General features: G+C 38.5%; 1 protein-coding gene across 7 annotated transcripts in view; it reads left to right on the top strand.

Annotated features, from left to right (window-relative positions):
* Window positions 1-20,345, top strand: part of atf2 (activating transcription factor 2) — a 106,568-nt gene extending 86,223 nt beyond the window's left edge. For 5 of the 7 annotated variants that reach the window (XM_078403986.1, XM_078403980.1, XM_078403983.1 and 2 more), the window contains 3 exons: window positions 6,015-6,221; window positions 8,124-8,229; window positions 16,654-20,345. In XM_078403986.1, coding sequence (XP_078260112.1) covers window positions 6,015-6,221; window positions 8,124-8,229; window positions 16,654-16,889 — 549 coding nt within the window. In that variant the 3' untranslated portion in view covers window positions 16,890-20,345. Of the gene's footprint in view, window positions 1-6,014; window positions 6,222-8,123; window positions 8,230-8,577; window positions 8,764-16,653 lie in introns of those variants that run through there. The other 2 variants (XR_013547556.1, XM_078403985.1) reach the window with 2 other exon arrangements.
* The last annotated feature ends 1,228 nt before the right edge of the window (window positions 20,346-21,573 follow it).

Here is a 21,573-nt window from a genome sequence, read left to right as displayed (position 1 = left end):
ATCTCATTGAACAATTTTTAATTCTTTTTTGCATGGCTTTATTTTAGCAACTTCCCACTGTCTTGGATTTGTGTATCTGAGCTTCTGTACTCTCTGCCCCTTTACTCTTTTTAAATTTTATGCTGTATTTTTACTTTTATGAATCAAATCAACCTGTACCATAGGACATATATTTCACTTAAAGAGCATTCAACTGTTCCTTTTTACACTATTGGTTATTTTTTAGTGGGAGAAATAAAATTAACTTTAAATTGTCATTTATTTACCTTTTATATCATTATGCAAAAGGAAACTTAAACATACAAGGTATTTTGAACTGAATCCTTTTGTGGCCAGTTATATATCAAGGACTATTTAGAAATAGAGATTGTTGTCAATTTTTTCCTTTCCTTGAAATTATGCTCTAACACACAGCAGAATGCCATTTCATGCAAATGAAAGAGATTGAAAAATGGAAGCAAATTAATTATTGTGATAAAATAATGTATATTACATTTGTTTAATTACAGTGTAACCTCAAATTCAACTTCAAATTTGACTTTATTGTCATATGCATGAGTGCAACACGGCACAGGTACAATTAAAATCTTACTTGCAGCATCATCAAAGGTGTATTGACTCCGACATGCAAAAAAAAAGATACATAAATCACATAAAATTCTGAAAGAAAGTTGTGCAAAAGCAAACAAGGCATAATTTGGAGAAAAAACAAGTCCATAGTAGTGTAAGAGGTGGGTCGTATTGTTATGTTGCTGAGATAGGGCTAGGGTGTTGCTGAGATAGGGCTAGGGTTCAAGAACCTGATAGTGTAGGAAAGTAGCTGTTCCTGAACGTGGTAGTGTGGAACTTCAGGCTTCATGGCAGATGCCACCTTCTTGAGGCAGTGCCTCATGTAGATGCTCTTGATAGAGGGGAGGACTGTTCCTGTGCTGGGTCAGGCTGACTCCACCACTCTGCAGCCTCTTGCGTTCCTGTGCATTGGAATTGCCATACCAGCCCATGATGCAATCGGTCAAGATATTTTCAACAATTCACCTGTAAAAGTTTGTTTGAATATTGAGGGACATACCAAATCTTTCTTAACATCTTAGAAAATCAAGGCAAGTCTTTTTCGTGATTGCATTTGTTGTGTTGATATAATACAATATGGCAAATGGGACCAGCTCAGATGGGCCATTTTGGTTGCAAAGGACGAGTTGGGCTGATGGGCCAGTTTCCATGCTGTCTGACTTTATGATTCAAACTTTGACATCATACACCTTGTTATGTTGGGGTTTAGATATACTATGGATATCATTTTGTCCCCCAAGACAAAATTTATGTAATGCTGGTTTCACATAACATGGGTCGCTTACAAAACAAGTATTAAAATTGTTCCCTGGCATCTGCGTTTTATCAAAGTTTCTCTGGATTATTAAGTATAAATATATAAGTGTTAATCATTTGTGAGAGTTCGGAAACATGTTAGGCACAGATCTGGGTAAACATGGAACAGTTGACACTGGAGATCAGAATTAATGATGAGTCTGGGGATGGACACCATATCAGAAAATGTTATTGTTTGCTGATTTTCAGTTATTTATCATCATTCCTGCTGTGTAAACTACAAGCAATAACAGTAACTCTTGATAACTCTTATTGACCTGTCTAACTTTGGTCCAACTGTAATTACCAGTGGGTTGAACACTTAAAGCATTCCAGGCAGATTGGTCCTTTCCCAACATCCATTATTACAATGGTATATTTTCCACCAGGGTTACTGGCAACAATCTTAGAACCTCTCATTGTGAGAGGTACGGACAGGGGTTTCTGCGGCAACAGACGGGATTCGAGGATGGTGTGCTGCCTCCTTAGTGCCAGGATCCAGGATTTCCAAGAAAGAGTGCAGGAAATCCTCAGGGCAAAGGTGAACAGCCGGAAGTGGTAGTGCATGTTGGCACAAACTATGTAGGAAAGAAGGGGATGAATATTCTGCAGTGTGACTTTAAAGAGCTCGGAAAAATGTTGAAAGGCAGGACCTCCAGGGTGGTTATCTCCGGTTTGCTTCCAGTTCCTCATGCTGGCGAGAGCAGGAACAGGGAGATTCAGGACCTGAATGTGTGGCTGAGGAAATGGTGCAGGGGGCAGGGATTTCGATTCTTAGATCACTGGGATCTGTTTTGGGGTAAGGGGGAATTGTACAAAAGAGACGGATTGCACCTTAATAGGTGGGGGACCAGCATTCTGGTGGGCAGGTTTGCCACTGCTACACGGGTGGTTTTAAACTAAATAAGGAGGGGGGGGGGGGGGGGCAAATGTGATAGTCAAGGATGGAGTTAAAGGGAAAGAGAGTAAAGGGATAGTTAATTACCCCAGAATTAACAGGAAAGAAAACTCACAAAGGGATAGTGGAGCATGGCCAAGTGTAATAGGGATCGATGTGAAGGGTGAGATGAGTATGGAATTAAAAGTGTTGTATATGAATGTGCGACGTATAAGAAGTAAAGTAGATGAGCTTGAGGCTCAGTTAGAGGTTGGTAGATATGACATTGTGGGGATTACAGAGACGTGGCTGCAGGAGGATCGGGCCTGGGAACTTAATATTCAGGGTCACACATCCTATAGAAAGGACAGGCAGGTGGGCAGAGGCAGTGGGGTAGCTCTGCTGGTGAGGGATGAAATTCAGTCCCTTGCGAGGGAAGACGTAGGGACTGACGAGGTAGAGTCACTGTGGATTGAGTTGAGGAATTGTAAAGGCAAGAAGACACTAATTGGTGTTATCTACAGACCCCCAAATAGTAGCCAGGATGTAGGGTGTAAGATGCAGAAGGAGTTAAAACTGGCATGTAAGAAAGGTAATGCCACTGTGGTGATGGCCAATTTCAATGTGCAGGTAGACTGGGAAAATCAGGTTGGTTCTGGGCCCCAAGAAAGAGAGTTTGTAGAGTGCCTCCCAGATAGATTCTTAGAGCAGCTTGTAATGGAGCCTACCAGAGAAAAGGCAATTCTGGATTTAGTGTTGTCCAATGAACCAGATTTGATAAGAAAACTCGAGGTAAAGGAACTGCTTGGAGGTGGTGATCATATTATGATTAGTTTTAATCTGCAATTTGAGAAGGAGAAGGTTAAATCGGAAGTGTCGGTGTTGCAGTTGAACAAAGGGGACTATGAAGGCATGAGAGAGGAGCTGGCCAAGGTAGACTGGAAAGGGATCTTAGTAGGATTGACTGTGGAACAGCAATGGCAGGAATTTCTGAGCATAATCCGGAAGATGCAGGATCATTTCATTCCAAAAAGGAAGAAAGATTCTAAGGGGAGTAGGAGGCAACCGTGGCTGACAAGGGAAGTTAGGGATGGAATAAAACTAAAAGAAAAGATGTATAACACAGCAAAGAGTAGCAGGAAGCCAGAGGATTGGGAAACTTTCAAAGAACAACACAAGGTAAAACGGCCATTACGGGCTGAAAAGGTGAAGTACGAGGGGAAGCTGGCCAAGAATATAAAGAAGGACAGTAAAAGCTTCTTTAGATATGTTAAGAGAAAAAGAGTAGCAAAGTCAAATGTGGGTCCCTTGAAGGCAGGCACGGGTGAAATTATTATGGGTAACAAGGAAATGGCAGAAGAGTTGAACAGGTACTTCGGATCTGTCTTCACTAAGGAAGACACAAACAATCTCCCAGATGTACTGGAGGACAGAGGATCTAGGGGGGTAGAGGCACTGAAAGAAATTTTCATTAGGCGAGAAATAGTATTGGGTAGACTAATGGGACTGAAGGATGATAAACCCCTGGGCCTGATGGTCTGCATCCCAGGGTCCTCAGGGAGGTGGCTCTAGAAATAGTGGATGCATTGGTGATCATTTTCCAATGTTCAATAGATTCAGGATCAGTTCCTGTGGATTGGAGGATAGCTAATGTTATCCCACTTTTCAAGAAAGGAGTGAGAGAGAAAACGGGGAATTACAGACCAGTTAGCCTGACTTCGGTGGTGGGAAAGATGCTGGAGTCAATTATTAAAGAGGTAATAACGGTGCATTTGGATAGCAGTAAAAGGATAAGTCCAAGTCAGCATGGATTTATGAAAGGGAAATCCTGCTTGACTAATCTTCTGGAATTTTTTGAGGACGTGACAAGTAAAATGGATGAAGGGGAGCTAGTGAATGTAGTGTATCTAGACTTCCAGAAAGCCTTTGATGAGGTCCCGCACGGGAGATTGGTGACCGCATGGGAAATTGGTTTCCGCATGGGAAATTAGAGCGCATGGTATTGGGGGTAGGGTGTTGACATGGATAGAAAATTGGTTGGCAGACAGGAAGCAAAGAGTAGGAGTAAACAGGTCCTTTTCAGAATGGCAGGCAGTGGCGAGTGGAGTGCCGCAAGGCTCGGTGTTGGGGCCGCAACTGTTTACCATATATATTAATGATTTGGAAGAGGGAATTACAAGCAACACTAGCAAGTTTGCAGATGACACAAAGCTGGGTGGCAGTGTAAACTGTGAAGAGGATGTTAGGAGGTTGCAGGGTGACCTGGACAGGTTGAGTGAGTGGGCAGATGCCTGGCAGATGCAGTATAATTATAGATAAATGTGAAGTTACCCACTTTGGCGGCAGAAAGAAGGTGGCAGATTATTATCTCAATGGAGTTAGGTTAGGTAAGGGGGAGGTGCAGTGAGACCTGGGTGTCCTTGTACACCAGTCACTGAAAGTTGGCGTTCATGTACAACAGGCAGTGAAGAAAGCTAATGGAATGTTGGCCTTCATTACAAGAGGATTTCAGTATAGGAGTAAAGAGGTTCTTCTGCAGTTGTGTCGGGCCCTGGTAAGACCACATCTGGAGTATTGTGTACTGTTTTGGTCTCCTAATTTGAGGAAGGACATCCTTGTAATTGAGGTAGGTTCACGAGATTGATGCCTGGGATGGCGGGACTGACATATGAGGAAAGATTGAAAAGACTTGGCTTGTATTCACTAGAGTTTAGAAGGATGAGAGGGGATCTCATAGAAACATATAAAATTATAAAAGTACTGGACAAGCTAGATGCAGGAAAAATGTTCCCAATGTTGGGCGAGTCCAGAACCAGGGGCCACAGTCTTAGAATAAAGGGGAGGCCATTTAAAACTGAGGTGAGAAAAAACGTTTTTACCCAGAGAGTTGTGAATTTGTGGAATTCTCAGCCACAGAGGGCAGTGGAAGCCAAATCACTGGATAGATTTAAGAGAGGTTAGAAAGGGCTAGTGGAATCAAGGGATATGGGGAGAAGGCCGGCATGGGGTATTGATTGGGGACGATCAGCCATGATCACAATGAATGGTGGTGCTGTCTTGAAGGGCTGAATGGCCTCCTCCTGCACCTATTTTCTATGATTCTATGCAGGAACCCGGCACATTTTCACCCATCATTTTCATTTTGAGTCAGTAATACTGAGGTAAAATACTGTACGGTGCATTCATATAAAATCATAACTCAGCACCAATCTGGAATCAAATTGATGACAACTTGTTAAATATGTTAACTGTCTCAAATATAATTTTTTTAATCTATGCTTTCTATGGACATTTACGGAATTAAAAATGTTAATTTTATCCTGGGAACTTTATTGGATCTTTATGCCTCAATTCCACATGAAGTTACCAATTAAGTCATTAGACGGACCTAGGTGATTTTGTTGCTTGTGTTAATATTTCTTATTTATGAACAGATTTATAATTGTTACTTCATTGGGATAATTTTTACATTACAAGCAGTGGAATAAATTAAGAAAATGCTATAACTACAAAGTAACTCCAGGAGGAAAGAAAAATGAAATTTCTATTTTGTTCAGCAGTCCCAGTTTTCCCTCCATGTTTCAAACTGCATGTTCTTATAATTTTGATGCCCTTCAATGTTTTTTTTCTGCAGGTTCAGGAAATTATTTTGAGGTGTTTTCTCAATAAAATAATAAGAACAAAAAATTTGGAACCTATTTTTTCAAAGAGATTAGATTTTCAAGAATGTTGAGTTTACAGTAAGCCAATTTGAATGGTGCTTTAATTGCAGGGCTCCCCAGTCCAGCCTACACATCAGATTCAGAGCAGTGGTGGTAGAAGGCGGCGAGCAATGAATGAAAACCCTGACGAGAAGAGACGGAAATTTTTAGAGCGTAACCGAGCAGCTGCTTCAAGGTGCAGACAGAAGAGAAAGGTGTGGGTACAGTCTCTTGAAAAGAAAGCAGAAGATCTCAATTCAACAAACGTACAACTACAGGTAGATCCTAAAATATAGTTCCATTGTCGGAATTAACCAGGTAACTAGAATACTATAGAATTTATACTGTGGATTTGTTTTTACTGCACTTAGCTACTTGTATGTTGCTTTGAAAATCCAATTTATTAAACAGAGATTTGATACAAGCCTTAATAATGGTATGATATTACTTCAAATCTTGAACAAATTATTTGGTGTGCTCTCTCTTTATGTGAAGACTTGTAGGCTCCACTTGAACTGATATTGATGGATTTTGGAAAATGCATTAACTTCTCAGTTCTCCTTTGTATCTTAGCCAGAAGCAAATCCGTTAAGCATGCCACCCATTATGTCTTTTACTGAAAATTGAATGTCAAAAAAATAATTAAACTGTGCTTTGAATGAACCCATTAATCAATCTTGAGGTTCTTTTATAATTCCTCAGCTGACATTCAAGCACAGATGATCGGTGCAGTAGGTTATAATTAAGAATCATTGCTTTTACATTATTCTAAACTGTACATCTAATAAGTATTGGAGGGCTGTCTTCGGATAGTGTTACAATGAAGCACTAAATGTTTTTTGTTGCCCGGCTGTTTAGGTTTTATCAATTTGTACGATAGGGACAGTAGGAGACATGATTTGATTAAAAAAATTCTCGCTTTTGTTTACATCCATTTTATATTTTAATTGCAAATCAAGGATTCATATTAGTTTGAAGCTGTAATTATCTTTAAACTTGTACAATATCTAATGTTTGTTATTGAATCTTTGGCATTATTTGAATTTGTTATTCCACCTATTTGTTCACACTGTACTTTTGCTTGAACGTATTCTTGGCTTTGTGTTTTCTTATGTACCAGTATAAATGCAAATGACCCAGTCACTGTCTTTTAGTTTTTTATTCTATTTGAATAATCATTCCTTTTCCATATTAGAAAAACATCTTGCCTTTTAACCATTTTACAAAGGCTGGTAATTTTCATGCTGCATGCAGTTGAGCAAAGAAATGTGGAGCTTTCAAGCACAGACTCACAGTACAACTTCTCTCTCCTCACCCCACTGGACAAATATTCACTACAGTAGTAGAGAATAGGGCAAACGTGTAACAACAGTGTAGAATATTGCATTAAAATCTGTTTTTAAAAAGAATCCCAATTCCTTTTAATGTTCACAAAACCTAAAAGCTAGACCAGTAAATAAAATTTGGGTAGGAAAGTGTTCATGGATATTTTGGGAAGTCAACTTTTCTAAAATCTGTTAACTGATTCATTGTCTTTGGTTATTGATCATTTAGGCAGTTAAAATTAATATTTCTATATAAAGATTGTTCTGTAGTTATTTTTTTTACCTAAAATGTTAATTTCAATTTCAGTTAAAACATGAAGCAACACCATCAGTTCCAACAGTGAGCAACAATTCTCTGCTCAGCAAAATTTCTCAGTGAAGAGTAACTGAATTTAGGCCAAAATCAAATATTGTATAATTATTTTCTTTTGATTACCGTTGTTTACATAGTAGTTTATTAGATGGGGTGAGATGTGCACAAGAATATTGTAAAGATACGTTTTTTTTAAATACTGCACTTTTCATAACGGACCTTTAAAACTGCTTCAAATCCTCCTGAATCATTGTCTTTTGATAAACATGGGTGGGATTTTGGTGATACAGCTGACTTCAGGGTATATAATAAAGTTCAGAATGGGTTGACTTTGGTATGGATTTGTGCAGACAAAACTTTTTGTGTCCAATTTAGCACAAGTTTCACTAATCTAAATTAGGCAGCAAACCTGCTTAGAGTAGTGCTGCAGTTGAATGAGGCAGTGTAACTATTTACATAATCCAAGAATATTCAAATCTTGCCCCCTCTTGTGATGCCTGAGGTGCTGATGCTTTTTGTTAAAGTTTTTCTTTGTTCCTTAGAATGAAGTCACCCTGCTGAGAAATGAAGTGGCTCAGCTGAAGCAGCTACTTCTGGCTCATAAAGATTGCCCTGTAACAGCCATGCAGAAGAAATCTGGCTATCACAGTGAGTAATGTTCCATTACCTATATCCCCAGGCTATTGAAATGAAATACTGCTGAAATGAACTAAGTTGGCAGTAACAAGGAAGTGTAGTTGATATTTAAAGTAAAGTATTAGAAATTCCATACGGTTATTGTAGTGCATCTATAAATGCATGTCTGTACAAGTATTCGTTTGTGTCTAGTAAAGTTTGCATGGTGTTCATTTAATCTCTCAGTTATGAATAAAGTCATATTTAATTCCATATTAAAAATAATCCTAATTTAGTGGTTATAAATTCCATTATTTTTGTCTTCTGTGCTTGTTATGCACCAAGACAATTCTTAAAATGTCAAAAATTGATCAAGCCCAGCCTTTCTTGTACAAAAAAACACACACAGTGCCGAAGTAACTCAGCGGGTCAGGCAGCATTTCTGGAGAACATGGATTAAGGTGACTTTTCGGCTTGGGACGCTTCTTCAATATTCACTTTGAATGAATGTGTGAGATTGAACTCATCCACTTGAATGAAACTTCACAGGTCTGATCAGTTCATAAGGTGAGAATAAAATGTCACACCTATTTGGGAATGCACGCTCTCCATTGATTATAAAATTATTTTCAATTGTACTTTCTTACATCTTACTTGAGAGACAATGGAATTTAGTAATAGCTCCATGGTTCAACTGTAACTCACTGTACAAATCAACTGTAGATCTCTCTAGAGAAATAAATAGATTATATCTATTTAGCATATTTGGATTGGCACATGATTATTCTAAATGCTGCCCTCTATAATTTGTTCAGAAAATCAAATATGATTGTCTGAAATGTAAGCACAAGGCAGTAAATATTTTTCCCACATTGTTATTTGATGGAAAAGGATATTGTTTCCAACTAATAACATTGATTGCAATAAACTGAATTACTATTGAACTCTTGATGGCATCTTGTTGTATTACTGTTGAGAAAATTCTTCAATCCAGAATTATTCATTCCTCTCAATAATTGAATATATTCTACTTTGAGAAGTATTTCAAAAGGTTAATCCATGGATTAACAGAAATCTCTTGTGCAGTAAAGTTTTTCTTATTTCTAGACCATTCACACAATGAAAACAATGAAATAATGGTGTTAGCTCGTTTCACTGTTATGATTTGTGTAGATTATTATAGCAATGTGCATTTCCGCCTTACCTTTCCCCTCCTACCTACTTCATGACGATATTGCTTTAAGCAAGAGTGATTTAATGAGGGTCACAGAACTTTTGTTTTGGCCTTTCAAATCTACGAGTACATTTATTGGCCAGTGATCTCGCTGAACCTGAGTAAAATCCAGTGAGTTTACGCCCTCCATAACTTTTTTATTTGAATTCACTTTTATAATTAAATTGCAAACTTAGTATAAAAATATGTTATCATTAGAAATGATCATGAAGCATAAATCCAGTTGGTTCACTAGCATCCTTTAAGGAAGGAAGCTGGCCATCCTTTTCTCGTCGGGCCTCATCCCGCATCATTGTAGTTCACATGCTGATGTAGGATTTCTTCCTACACATTAGTATATTTGACCCTATAATGTGATTTGTTCTGACACAAGAGGACTTGTGACAAAAACCAACCCCAACTATTGTAAGGTAGACACATAATGCTGGAGTAACTCAGCGGGACAGTCAGTATCTCTGGAGAGAAGGAATGGGTGACGTTTCGGGTCAAGACCTGGGTCTGAGGAAGGGTCTCAACCCAAAACGTCACCCATTCCTTCTCTCCAGAGATGCTGCCTGTCTCGCTGAGTTACTCCAGCATTTTGTGTCTACCTTTGATTTAAACCAGCATCTGCAGTTCTTTCCTACCCAAATATTGTTACATAGTCAATAGACAATAGACAACAGGTGCAGGAGGAGGCCATTCGGCCCTTCGAGCCAGCACCGCCATTCAATGTGATCATGGCTGATCATTCTCAATCAGTACCCCATTCCTGCCTTCTCCCCATACCCCCTGACTCCGCTATCCTTAAGAGCTTTATCTAGCTCTCTCTTGAATGCATTCAGAGAATTGGCCTCCACTGCCTTCTGAGGCAGAGAATTCCACAGATTCACAACTCTCTGACTAAAAACGTTTTTTCTCATCTCCGTTCTAAATGGCCTACCCCTTATTCTTAAACTGTGGCCCCAGGTTCTGGACTCCCCCAACATTGGGAACATGTTTCCTGCCTCTAACGTGTCCAACCCCTTAATAATCTTATACGTTTCAATAAGATCTCCTCTCATTCTTCTAAAAGAATCATATAGAATCATACCCAAGAGACAGGTTTTTAGTCTCTCCCATCACCATCCTGGGCACAGTCTGATCAAAGACAAAACGAATCCACTTAGTAGATAGTTGTTGGAAAAGAACTTAAGGTTCTAAAGGTATCAAAATTAACTTTGAGAACCCCCAGTTATGTGGCAAGGACATTTCTTGCTAGCTATCACCTGGGGCACCCAATACTACAGCTGATGTTAAACACCAAGGACAAATAGCTAATACACAGAACGTACCCTGGGTAATGCACTTCAGTGTCTGTTTCCAACTGTGGTGTAGTGAAACCATCACTGACAGGTTCAGTTTGTGACATGTAATGAAAGTATCAACAAATGCAAAAAACCTTGGCTTGAAATCGAAATACAACCTACCAGTCACAGATCCATCTGTGTATGACATAAGGGTGTGTTGTTTGGCCACCACACAATCCTTGTGTAGACCAAGTTCTATGACCATACTGAGTAAAGTCATCAGTGTAATGCTGTCACATAGTAAGTAGGATAGATTAAACACAGGACAAGCAGCTCAAAACAACTTAACACATCCGTGTGGTGTTATGGCACAGCAATAAAATTGTATTACTCAATGCTATGTCTCAGCACATCCCTCATTCTTCCTTCATTATCAATGCAGACGGCCAACCTTGCTTCAACCTTGCATACCAGGAGCTGCACCAGAAGCTCCTGAATATGATTGACAACCTGCTGCAACTAAAACACATAACTAAATTGAACTATGATCAATAGTTTGGACCAAAACTCTCCAGTTCTGCCATATTCACCAATGGCACAACACTGAATATAAATTATTCAGATCAAGTATTTGACCAGTTTTTCTCACTGCATGCGATATCAATGGTCAAGGCCAACTCTGATATCCCAACAACATCCCAGTTTTTAAGTTTTGGGCTCCAACACTGTTCCCAAAGCATTTTTGATGCAGATGTCATAGCTAAACCTACTAAACAAAGTGTGTTAATAAAATTGTAAATCCAACACAGCCAATTGACATCTTTATCTACATAGTTTCAAATATCAATGGAGTGATGGAATGAATGGCTTCAGTGTCATTAACTTGTCATTGACAAGTTAGTCATCAATGTTCAGTTTGAGTTCCAGCTGGACCACAGGGCTCCTTACTTTATTACAGTTCAGTTTAAAAATAGACAAAAGAGCTAAAGTCAAGAGATGAGGAGTGAGTGGCTGTCCTTTGCATTCAGGTTTGGCAGCATGGTGTTCAAGTAAAACAACAGATATTACAGGTGTAGAAACACCCTTTAATGCCAACAATTATGTCCAGTGCAAAGAAAAATAATTTTGGCTGTTGAAGGGCAATCATTTCAGCTCCAGGATTTCACTCCAAGAGTTCTTCAGGGTAGCATCACAGCTTTACAACTACTTCATCGACGACTTGCTCTCCATTCTGTTGTTAGCAGTGGTTGGCTTGTTGTTGAGCGATTCCATGAACAATTTTTCATATAACAAGGTAATCCATGTTAGCATGCAGCAAGACATGCACAACTTAGTCTTGGACAGAAAAATGACAAGTAATGTTCACACCATACCAGTGCTAACGAATGACCATCTCTAACAGACCTAATCCAGCTTTGCTTGACATTCAGTGATGTTAGTGTTACTGAATCTTGCAACATAAATATACGAGAAGCTTATGGGGTGATGTGAAACTCAGTGAGACCTGCCACATAGATGCGAAAACAGGACACAGACTTGACAGGTAGCTCTTCCTCTGACTTTCCAAAGCTTCTCCATCACCTGGACATTACATGTGATGTAATGTTCCACACTTGTCCAGGTGGATGCAGCTGCAAAATCACACACAAGAAACTTGACACTATTATAAATGTCTGCTTCTTTCACCACTGGCATACTTCAAAAGTAGTGCAATTTATTAGCAGGATGTACAGAAGCAGCTTGAGATTTTTTTTCTTTGCAAGCACCTCCTATACCATGACCTCGATCAAAGGGTAAACGACAGTAGCTCCACACCAAATTTTCCGCCAACTCTCAAACCATTTCATCTTTGTAACATCACTATTCCTCTACAATCACTCCTCACTGAGAGCATCTTCACCATATGGAGTGCAGGAGTCAAGGAGAAAGGCTAACCATGCAATCAAGACAAACAAGGCAATGGACAAAAAGAGTGCCTACCGCTGATCATTAGCTCCTGAGTGACTACATAAATATACACAAATAGCCACAACCAGGTTAATTATTTATGCAGACCAGATCCATTTATTATTTAAATTTCATTTTCCACCAATATAGAATTTTTAAATTCTTTTTGCAGTTTGAAAGATAAATGTAGAAATGTACTATCCAATGTACTATCAAATCCAATATTGTTTGATTTCATTCATACACATTTGAGATGAACATGCATGTCATAAAAATTCAAAACAAACAATGGGAACACTGAAAGTATCTTAATTCCATTGAAGATTAATTCAAAAAGAAACAAACTGGTAGAAAAACCATCCATCTCTCTAGATTTTATACATAAATTTTCCAGGTCTGGAGCATAATTCAGGGTCCTTTGATCTACAATCAGTTGAGTGGTTTCAGGATTTACACTAGCCTGGAGCTACATTATACAAGAAAACTGCAGACCTTTGCTATTGACAGTGATTGCTATAGAGATTAGTCAGTCATTGCTGCAACCTGACAGCTCTGCATGTGTTTTCTTATTGATGCGGATAGTGCCTTATACTGGCATGCATACTGTGCACATATTTTTCCCTAAATATAAACTCTGTCTTCTTGATGGGCAGCATAATGTGCAGATTGCAAGTGCAACAACTGAACTGTGAGAAAAGATATAAATGTATAACAATATATATGTTTAAATTTTTAACTTATTCAGATGTTTGCCAAAGAGCGATAGCAATGTAAAACCATGATACAGTAGCTTGAGCAAATATAATAGGATGGATTTATGGGTTCATTATATATGTATATTTATATATTATGCTGTAATCACCTAATATGAATCACCTAGTATGAATGTTCTAAATTATAAAAGGCATATCAGGAAGCTCTGCATGCATTGTGAATTCAAAACTTTTAGATTTTCATTTGGATATTTGATGTATTGCAAAACATTATCTGGTAGACATTTTTATTAATCTGTTTTTTGGCTTGCATTAAACACTTTTGGTTTTCATGAAAATATTAATTTCGCTTGCAAGAGAAGCGTGTCATTAGTTGAATTATGAGTCAGATATGGCATAGGTTTTTAGTTTTAAATCTGGATCCAATTAATTCTCCACAACTGTAGAACAGCTGGTGGCATTTAGACTCTAAACAGTGCTTATTCTCCTGTGTGTGCATCATTAGAATCAGGTACAGTAATCATCCATCGCTGCAAGTAGTTGGCAGTTGAACCACAGATGAAGAAAGCTTTGCTTTAAATAAAAAGGTCTTCAGTGCTACATCCTTGGACTGATAACCTACCGTTTAAAGAGAGGTCTCCAGTCAAAGCAAATTTTCTTTAAGTTAAAACAAATATAATTTATACATTTGATGTCACTCATGTAGTCCTGGTAAATTGAATATGCTGAACAATCTCTAGTCATTCCTTGCACCTCCAGTGGATTGCTACAAATATAACTTGTCCATTTCACAATCCAAGGGAGCTAACTATATGTTTCCTAATAGAAGCAGGTAGATTCAAGTCTCTGGTCACTGTTCTATTTAAGCTGCAAGCTTTCCCATTCATGATGCAGTCCGACCCTGTGGGAGATTTTCTGTAATCTCCAGAATAACAGCATGGAATGCTGCATTATTATACGTACATTAGGCATCAGGCATATTAGACCTATGTTGCATTCTGATGTGACAACACTTCCTAATGCAAGAGGAAAACATCAATAGCTGAAAAAATGTTTTTAATGCCCACCAAGAACAGGTTAAATTTTCACAAAGCATGAAGCTGAAGGAACATGATGTATTGATCACGATTTGCCACTCGTGATCAAAACTAAAGATTGTTAATCCTAAAATAAATGCTAAAATGCTTCTCATTTTGATTGTTTCAATTTTTCTAAAGGGTAGTAGTTATTGAATTAGTAATCCTCTCAACCAGATAAATAACCAGAGGCCTAAGTTAAAATCCCTCACTGTAGCTGAGGAATTCAAAAACAGTTAATTAAATAAACCTGGGGGGAGAATCTCAGCCTCCTCAGGTTCCAAACATCACAACCTAAAAAGGAAAATTGCTCTGGTATGATCCGTTCAAACCTGCAGCACAAATCCACCAATAGGTGTGGCACACTGACATGATGATCAAGACCGGACATATTGACTTTCTTAAGCCTCTGAGAGGATTCCAGATGTCTATGAGGATTCTCTTGAACTTCTACAGATATGTTATACACTGTATTTTGATGGGATGCATCTCAGCCAGGTAAGGCAACTGCTCTGTTCTTGACTGCCTGAATCTGCAGAGAATGCCCAGCCCATCACAGGCTCATCACTTTTTTCCATCCAGTCCATCTTCATGGTACGTTGCATTAGAAAGACTGGAAGCATGCCTTCAAGAATGCCTTCCAACCTTGGCCATTCCCTTTTCTCTCTTTTACCTTTTGAGAGTAGATAGAGGAGCTTCAAAGCCCAGTCAACTAAACATCAGAATAGCTTCTTTCCCGAGGCTATCACATCCCTGAACCTATAACCTGTTTCGCACCTGCTTCCCAGAGTTACTGCCACATACTCTTATTTCTCTAAATTCTCTGACATCCAGTTATTCCATTACAGATCAACTACCGATTTTCCAGTATGCTTAGTTCCAGAGACTTTCTGGATTATCCATTTTGCCAGACCAACAACTTTGGGGCGGGGGGGTGAAATACCTGCCCACAAAGTCAGCTATGGGAACGGATCTGCCGGTTCTGACCAGGCCGGAGTTCCAGATCCCTGGCCGCAGACAGCAAATTCAACCTGCCAATTAGCCGCGGAAGTTGGCTATGAGAACCGATCTGCCGGCTCCAGTCGGGTTGGAATTCCAGAGATACAGCCGCAGGCAGCAAATGTGACCCGGCCACACGGTAAAATGAATGAAAAGGAAAACCTATCGTTGGTTAGCATCATACTTGGAACGAAAGAAGATGGTTGCCCTTGTAGGCAATCACTCATTTTTGTACCAACATGTTACTGGAGATGATTATCAAGGCTTATTCCTATGACCAACAATATTCAGTTCTTTTCTCCATTACAGCTTTAGAAGTCAGGATGTTCATTGCTGATTGCACAGTATTTCAGCTTTAGCTGCAACTCTTCAGATAATGCCACAAGCAAAAAAATATATTCAGTCTTGGCCAATAAATGATGTATGCTTCATACCAGAAACATGTCATTTCCTACAAATCTAACCACATTAATAAATTTATCAACATCAGTATCTTATTCAACACCATTAACCAGAAATACAACAGCACCAGTGGTATAAATGTTCTGACTACAAATGCATGTAAGAAGCTGGGTACTCTATAATCAATGACTTGCCTATTTATTTCCCAAAGCTTTTCCATGTCCATAGGGAATGTGATAGAATATTTTCTATTTGCCTAAAAGAGTGTAGCAACAACAAACTTCACGGATCATGATTCCATCCAGGAGAAAGTAGGCTGCTTAATTGGCATCCCATCCACCATTTTAACCAGTCAATATATGCACCATCAGTACAATATGTTCCCAGTGCATAAAATCCAAAAAATGAATTGCCCGGACTTCATCTACAGCAAATACCCTGGGCTGGGCAATGAATGCTGGCCTTGCCAATGATGCCCACGTACCATGAATGGATTAAAGTGTTAGATGATAACTTCATTCAATTTGCCTATTTTAACATTTCATTCTATATTCAAGTATAATGATAAATGGAATGAAGTGCAGATTGACCTTTGTTACTATGGTACAAATAAGACAGGTGTTGGGGTCGAAAGTTATTTTAACGCAATACATTTGTCCGTACTTAGCAATTACTGCCACAATGTTAAAATTGCAAATTTATACATTTGTAGTTAAATTGCCAAATCAAATTAGTTTTGCAGAGAACATAATGTAAATGTTTTGCTAGCAGCTAATCACATTTATATCTAACCAAGTCTTTGATATGTTTTTTATCAGATGCAGGAAAGGATGAGAGTTCTATAGACAGCCCACTACCCAGCAGCCCCCAAACACAAGTCATCCAGCATAGTTCCATCAGCACTTCAAATGGCATCAGTGCAACAGCAATGGCAGAGGCCGTTGCTACTTCGGTCCTTACCCAGATGGCTGACCAGAGTTCGGAGATGAACCTACCCGTCCAGTCCCATGTTGCAATTGCTCCTTCATCTCAGTCTCAGCCTTCAGGAAGTTGATTGGATAATAGATGCACTACAGACGTCCACGGATATTGTCTCAACAGTGGCTGTAAAATTAGAATTTGAGAACTGGGAGGACCAAATCTTCAAAAACAAAACCTATACTTCAAGTTTACTTGATTTTATTAGTTGTATTTTGGAAGCGGCTACAGCAGTATAAACAAACACTTAACTTCAACCTTGAAAACAAACATACAGACATTATTCTCTGGTCTACAAATGCATTTGATACTTTTGTTTTCTACAACTAAAAGATCAAGTCTTTTTATTTCTGACTTCATGGCTGTGGAATAGGCAGTGAAAGAATTGGTGAGCAGTAAAATGACTTTAAACGGTCATTATCCTGAGGCTGTGAAAGAACTGTAAATTTTTATTCATAATCTACCACCATGTAACCTCATTTGTTCTGTACTACTGCTTTCATAAGTCCAGAAACTGCCTCCAAACTGGTTTAGGTAGACTTAACATTGGAACAAGTTAAATTTCCAGTATATCTTTGCAAACAGATGTTTTTACCATAAAATTCTCACTTAGTCTGACAAAGCTTATTACCATATAAATGAATAATTCTTATACCTGAGCAAGTCCTTACAGAGATTTTGTTTGCAGAACTAATAGCAAATTTATTCTCTGCCTTTTTCTAATTTGCACATTGTGAGGGAATGATGTTGGTAATTTTGTTTTATGTCACTCTGAAAAAGTTGTAGCCAGTGCTTTTAGTAAATTTTATTTTAACCTTTTGCCTGAAAGCTCAACAACTGTGTTGGGTATCATGTTAATGACGATGATGCAGATATCAGTGGCCTATAATTTAGACCAATAGTTCTGTGAATGTTGCCTTTAAATGTCATAATGACTTTTGGTGGAATTCTATTTAAAATGGTTGTGTATACAAAATAATGAATATTGATGATTAACATTCCTTGTGCAATTTGATTGTTACTGATGAGACTGATTGTATATTACCTTTCTTCTCCAAAACTTCTGTGAAATAGTTGATTTTAAATGTGCCATGAATACTGGAGTGACTTCTTGGTCATACTTGGAGAAATAGTTTGAAACAGGAGAAGCAAACAAAGAAATGACGAGAATCTGATACTATGACATTGACAACACAGATATAAAGGAATTAAAAGGTGATAAAATAATGTATTCAGACATAGGAACATTACGAGTTCAATGGTGTCTCCATCTATATGAATTATGGTGCGACAAGGAGTCATGGGTGGCAAAATGAACAGGATCTGGAATGTAACTCCTCCAGTGCATCCTTATTCTTCTAGTTTATAATTGTGTACTTTTCCAGTTTAGAAAGTAGGACCTGAGGCAGGTTGTTAGAATTGCTTGGGACCTTAAAGGAAAATTTCTCAACATTTTGTGATAGATTAATACTGTGTGATGGATTACAGTTACACTATTCTACAGAATCCATGTCATAAACCTACTTGTTTTACAGAATGTAACTGTAGACAGAACTTGTGTCTTTATCTTCCTGGTTACAAGCTTCCATTTCTACATAGGTAGCTTGAGGTGTACTCTTCCTCTTTGTGCAATTTGCATGAGTAAGTTCTCTGAGAGAATAAATAATTTATCTACAAAGAACATGTCAATAAACTTTTTAAGTGCATAACAAGAATAACATTTTTATTTCAAAATGCCATTTATATTTTTAAGTGATTGTTGAATATATTGGGAATATGTCATTTTGTGCTGCCATCTATCAAAAAATATTTCTAGAACATAATATAACCTTCCATCCTTTGTAATTTAAACTTGATCACATTATTATAAATTAATGCTGGAAAATATTTCAGTATTTGAAACTACATGGATCCTTTACATGAATTTTAAGTGTTATACTGTATATTCAATTTGATTTTCAAATTTAAAAAAAAATGTTAATAGAAAATAGGTGCAGGAGTAGGCCATTCGGCCTTCGAGCCAGCACCGCCATTCAATATGATCGTGGCTGATCATCCAAAATCAGTACCATGTTCCTGCTTGTTCCCCATACCCCTTGATTCCGCTAACCCTAAGAGCTAAATCTAACTTTCTCTTGAAAACATCCAGTGAATTGGCCTCCACTGCCTTCTGCGGCAGAAAATTCCACAGATTCACAACTCTCTGGGTGAAAAAGGTTTTCCTCATCTCAGTCCTAAATGGTCTACCCCTTATTCTTAAACTGTGACCCCTGGTTCTGGACTCCCCCAACATCAGGAACATTTTTCCTGCATCTAGCCTGTCCAATCCCTTAAGAATTTTATATGTTTCTATAAGGTCCCTCTCCTCCTAAATTCTAGTGAATACAAGCCCTGTCCCATTCTTTCATCATATGTCAGTCCTGCCATCCCCAGAATTAACCTGGTGAACCTATGCTGCACTCCCTCATTAGCAAGAATGCCCTTCCGCAAATCAGGAGACCAAAACTGCACACAATAGTCCAGGTGTGGTCTCACCAGGGCCCTATACAACTGCAGGCTCCTTGCTCCAAAACTCAAATCCTCTCGCAATGAAGGCCAGCATGCCATAGCTTTCCACATGCCTGCTGTATGTACCTGCATGCTTACTTTCAGTGACTGATGTACAAGGACACCCAGATCTCGGAGAAAATCCACGTGGTCAAGGGGCGAACGTAAAAACTCTGTACAGACAGCACCCGTAGTTGGGATCGAACCCTGGTCTCCGGCGCTGTAAGGCAGCCACTCTACCGCTGCGCCACCGTGTCGCCTCAAGATATAAATATTTTGAATCCAAAATCAATGCAGACTAGTTGCTTTAACTGTTGATTGCAGATTACTTTGCTCAAATGCCATTCCAGTACCAAGAACAGAACTATGTAAAACAAATTTATTAAAGTTCTTTAAAATGCAGGTCTATTCTGAAACTATATTCATGCTCTGTTTAACATAAATCTCTTTAGTCAACCACATTTTTCTCCACCATGTCTCCTAGCTTGTTCATATCTTATATAAATTATGGCAGAGTATCATAAGTAATTGCTTTGATTCCCATTTTTCACTGTTCTCCCTGGTTATCCCCGTGGATCTGGTCTTACTCTCTCCTCTTAGTCATCACACACACATCTTCCACTTTGCTAATAATGTCCAACTCTTCTCTTCTCTCTCCCTCAATCCTTCACTGTCCGTAACGAGATGAATTGTCAAGGCAGCTAACAACGATCAAAATGGAAGACACTGTTTTCAAACATAACCATGTCATCTAGCCTTGTTAAGGAGTTTAGTCTACATTGGATGCTCAGAATCTAAGCATCCTATTTAAAGATAATTCAAGGACTAAATTGGGAGACTAGCTACTTCTGATCCCTGAACATCACCACCCCTCTCTATCTGGCATCAAAGCACCAATATCAGCATATGTAACTCATATATGTGATTCAAGCCTTTGTTAATCTCTTTTGGATCAGAAGTGCATTTTGTTTGAATACACTATTGTAATATTCTTTGGAAAGTTTTCAATGTCAAAACCTATATAAATGCTTTGGCTACCTCAATTCTCGATCATTCTAATGTTTTTTGGTTTACTGTTGGCACCAAAATTTTGATAACTTCTTCCAAAGCTTTGCTGTCAATATTATAAGAAATAAGACTCTCATTCATCGATCATCTCTTTAAATTTTGCCTTAAAGTACGTCCTTCTTCTGTAGACAGCATCTATCTCAATACTTGCTGCACCATAAAGAGCCCTCAAAAACATTGAGGAATAGGAGGGGTCGCTAGAGAGGAAATAATAAATTGTTCTCCGCGGGACCTGTTTTATGCCAAAAAGAAGCAAACACCAGAGCAGATGTGTTTCATATGGAAGAAATTCAAGCAGTATGTACAGAAGGAAAGTTGGTTTACAGAATTCCGACCACAATTTTTCAGTACTTCATGCATATTTTTCTTCACACTGCTAAATATAACAATATAACAAAGGAGAGCAAAATATATTAACTGACTATAAATCAGTTACTATAAGACAATAACTGCAGATGCTGGTACAAATCGAAGGTATTTATTCACAAAATGCTGGAGTAATTCAGCAGGTCAGGCAGCATCTCAGGAGAGAAGGAATGGGTGACGTTTCGGGTCGAGACCCTTCTTCAGTCACCCATTCCTTCTCTCCTGAGATGCTGCCTAACCTGCTGAGTTACTCCAGCATTTTGTGAATAAATCAGTTACTTGTGGGTGAGCCCACATGCTAATAATTCCCTCTGAATTTTCCACCACCACTGGGACTGAAGATTTTCTCGTGCCAAACACCCATCAAAATCATGGTAGTGAGGCAACAAAATTATTGTCATAGTTCCTAATTTGACAATTAAGCATTGAGAATTGCTTAGCCAACAACATTCTGTACAGATCTAATAGACAGTAATCATGTTTGGTTTTGGATAAATCAAGCTAATCCAACGAATTCAAAGTTTATCGATACAATGCCATACCCTAAATGGAAAAAGTTAAGGTGCATAATGCCACAGTAAATAGAGAAACGGATTTTTTTTAATTGCCTAATTGATAAAATGTAAACATCAGTAAATGGGTGTTAGTAATATCAGAGAAATGTAGGAAATGATGTATGCTGGGTCATCGTTCCATGCAAATTTGCTCGTATTAGAAACAAATGATTTGACTTGAGCAACTTTGAGCTGGGTATCGACTCAGTGAGAAGATGCTGACAT

The sequence above is a fragment of the Rhinoraja longicauda genome, chromosome 8, assembly GCF_053455715.1.
Source record: "Rhinoraja longicauda isolate Sanriku21f chromosome 8, sRhiLon1.1, whole genome shotgun sequence".
In the NCBI taxonomy this organism is placed as follows: domain Eukaryota; kingdom Metazoa; phylum Chordata; class Chondrichthyes; order Rajiformes; family Arhynchobatidae; genus Rhinoraja; species Rhinoraja longicauda.
Note: the sequence above shows the minus strand (reverse complement) of the source record. Positions and strands in the feature narration are given on the sequence as shown.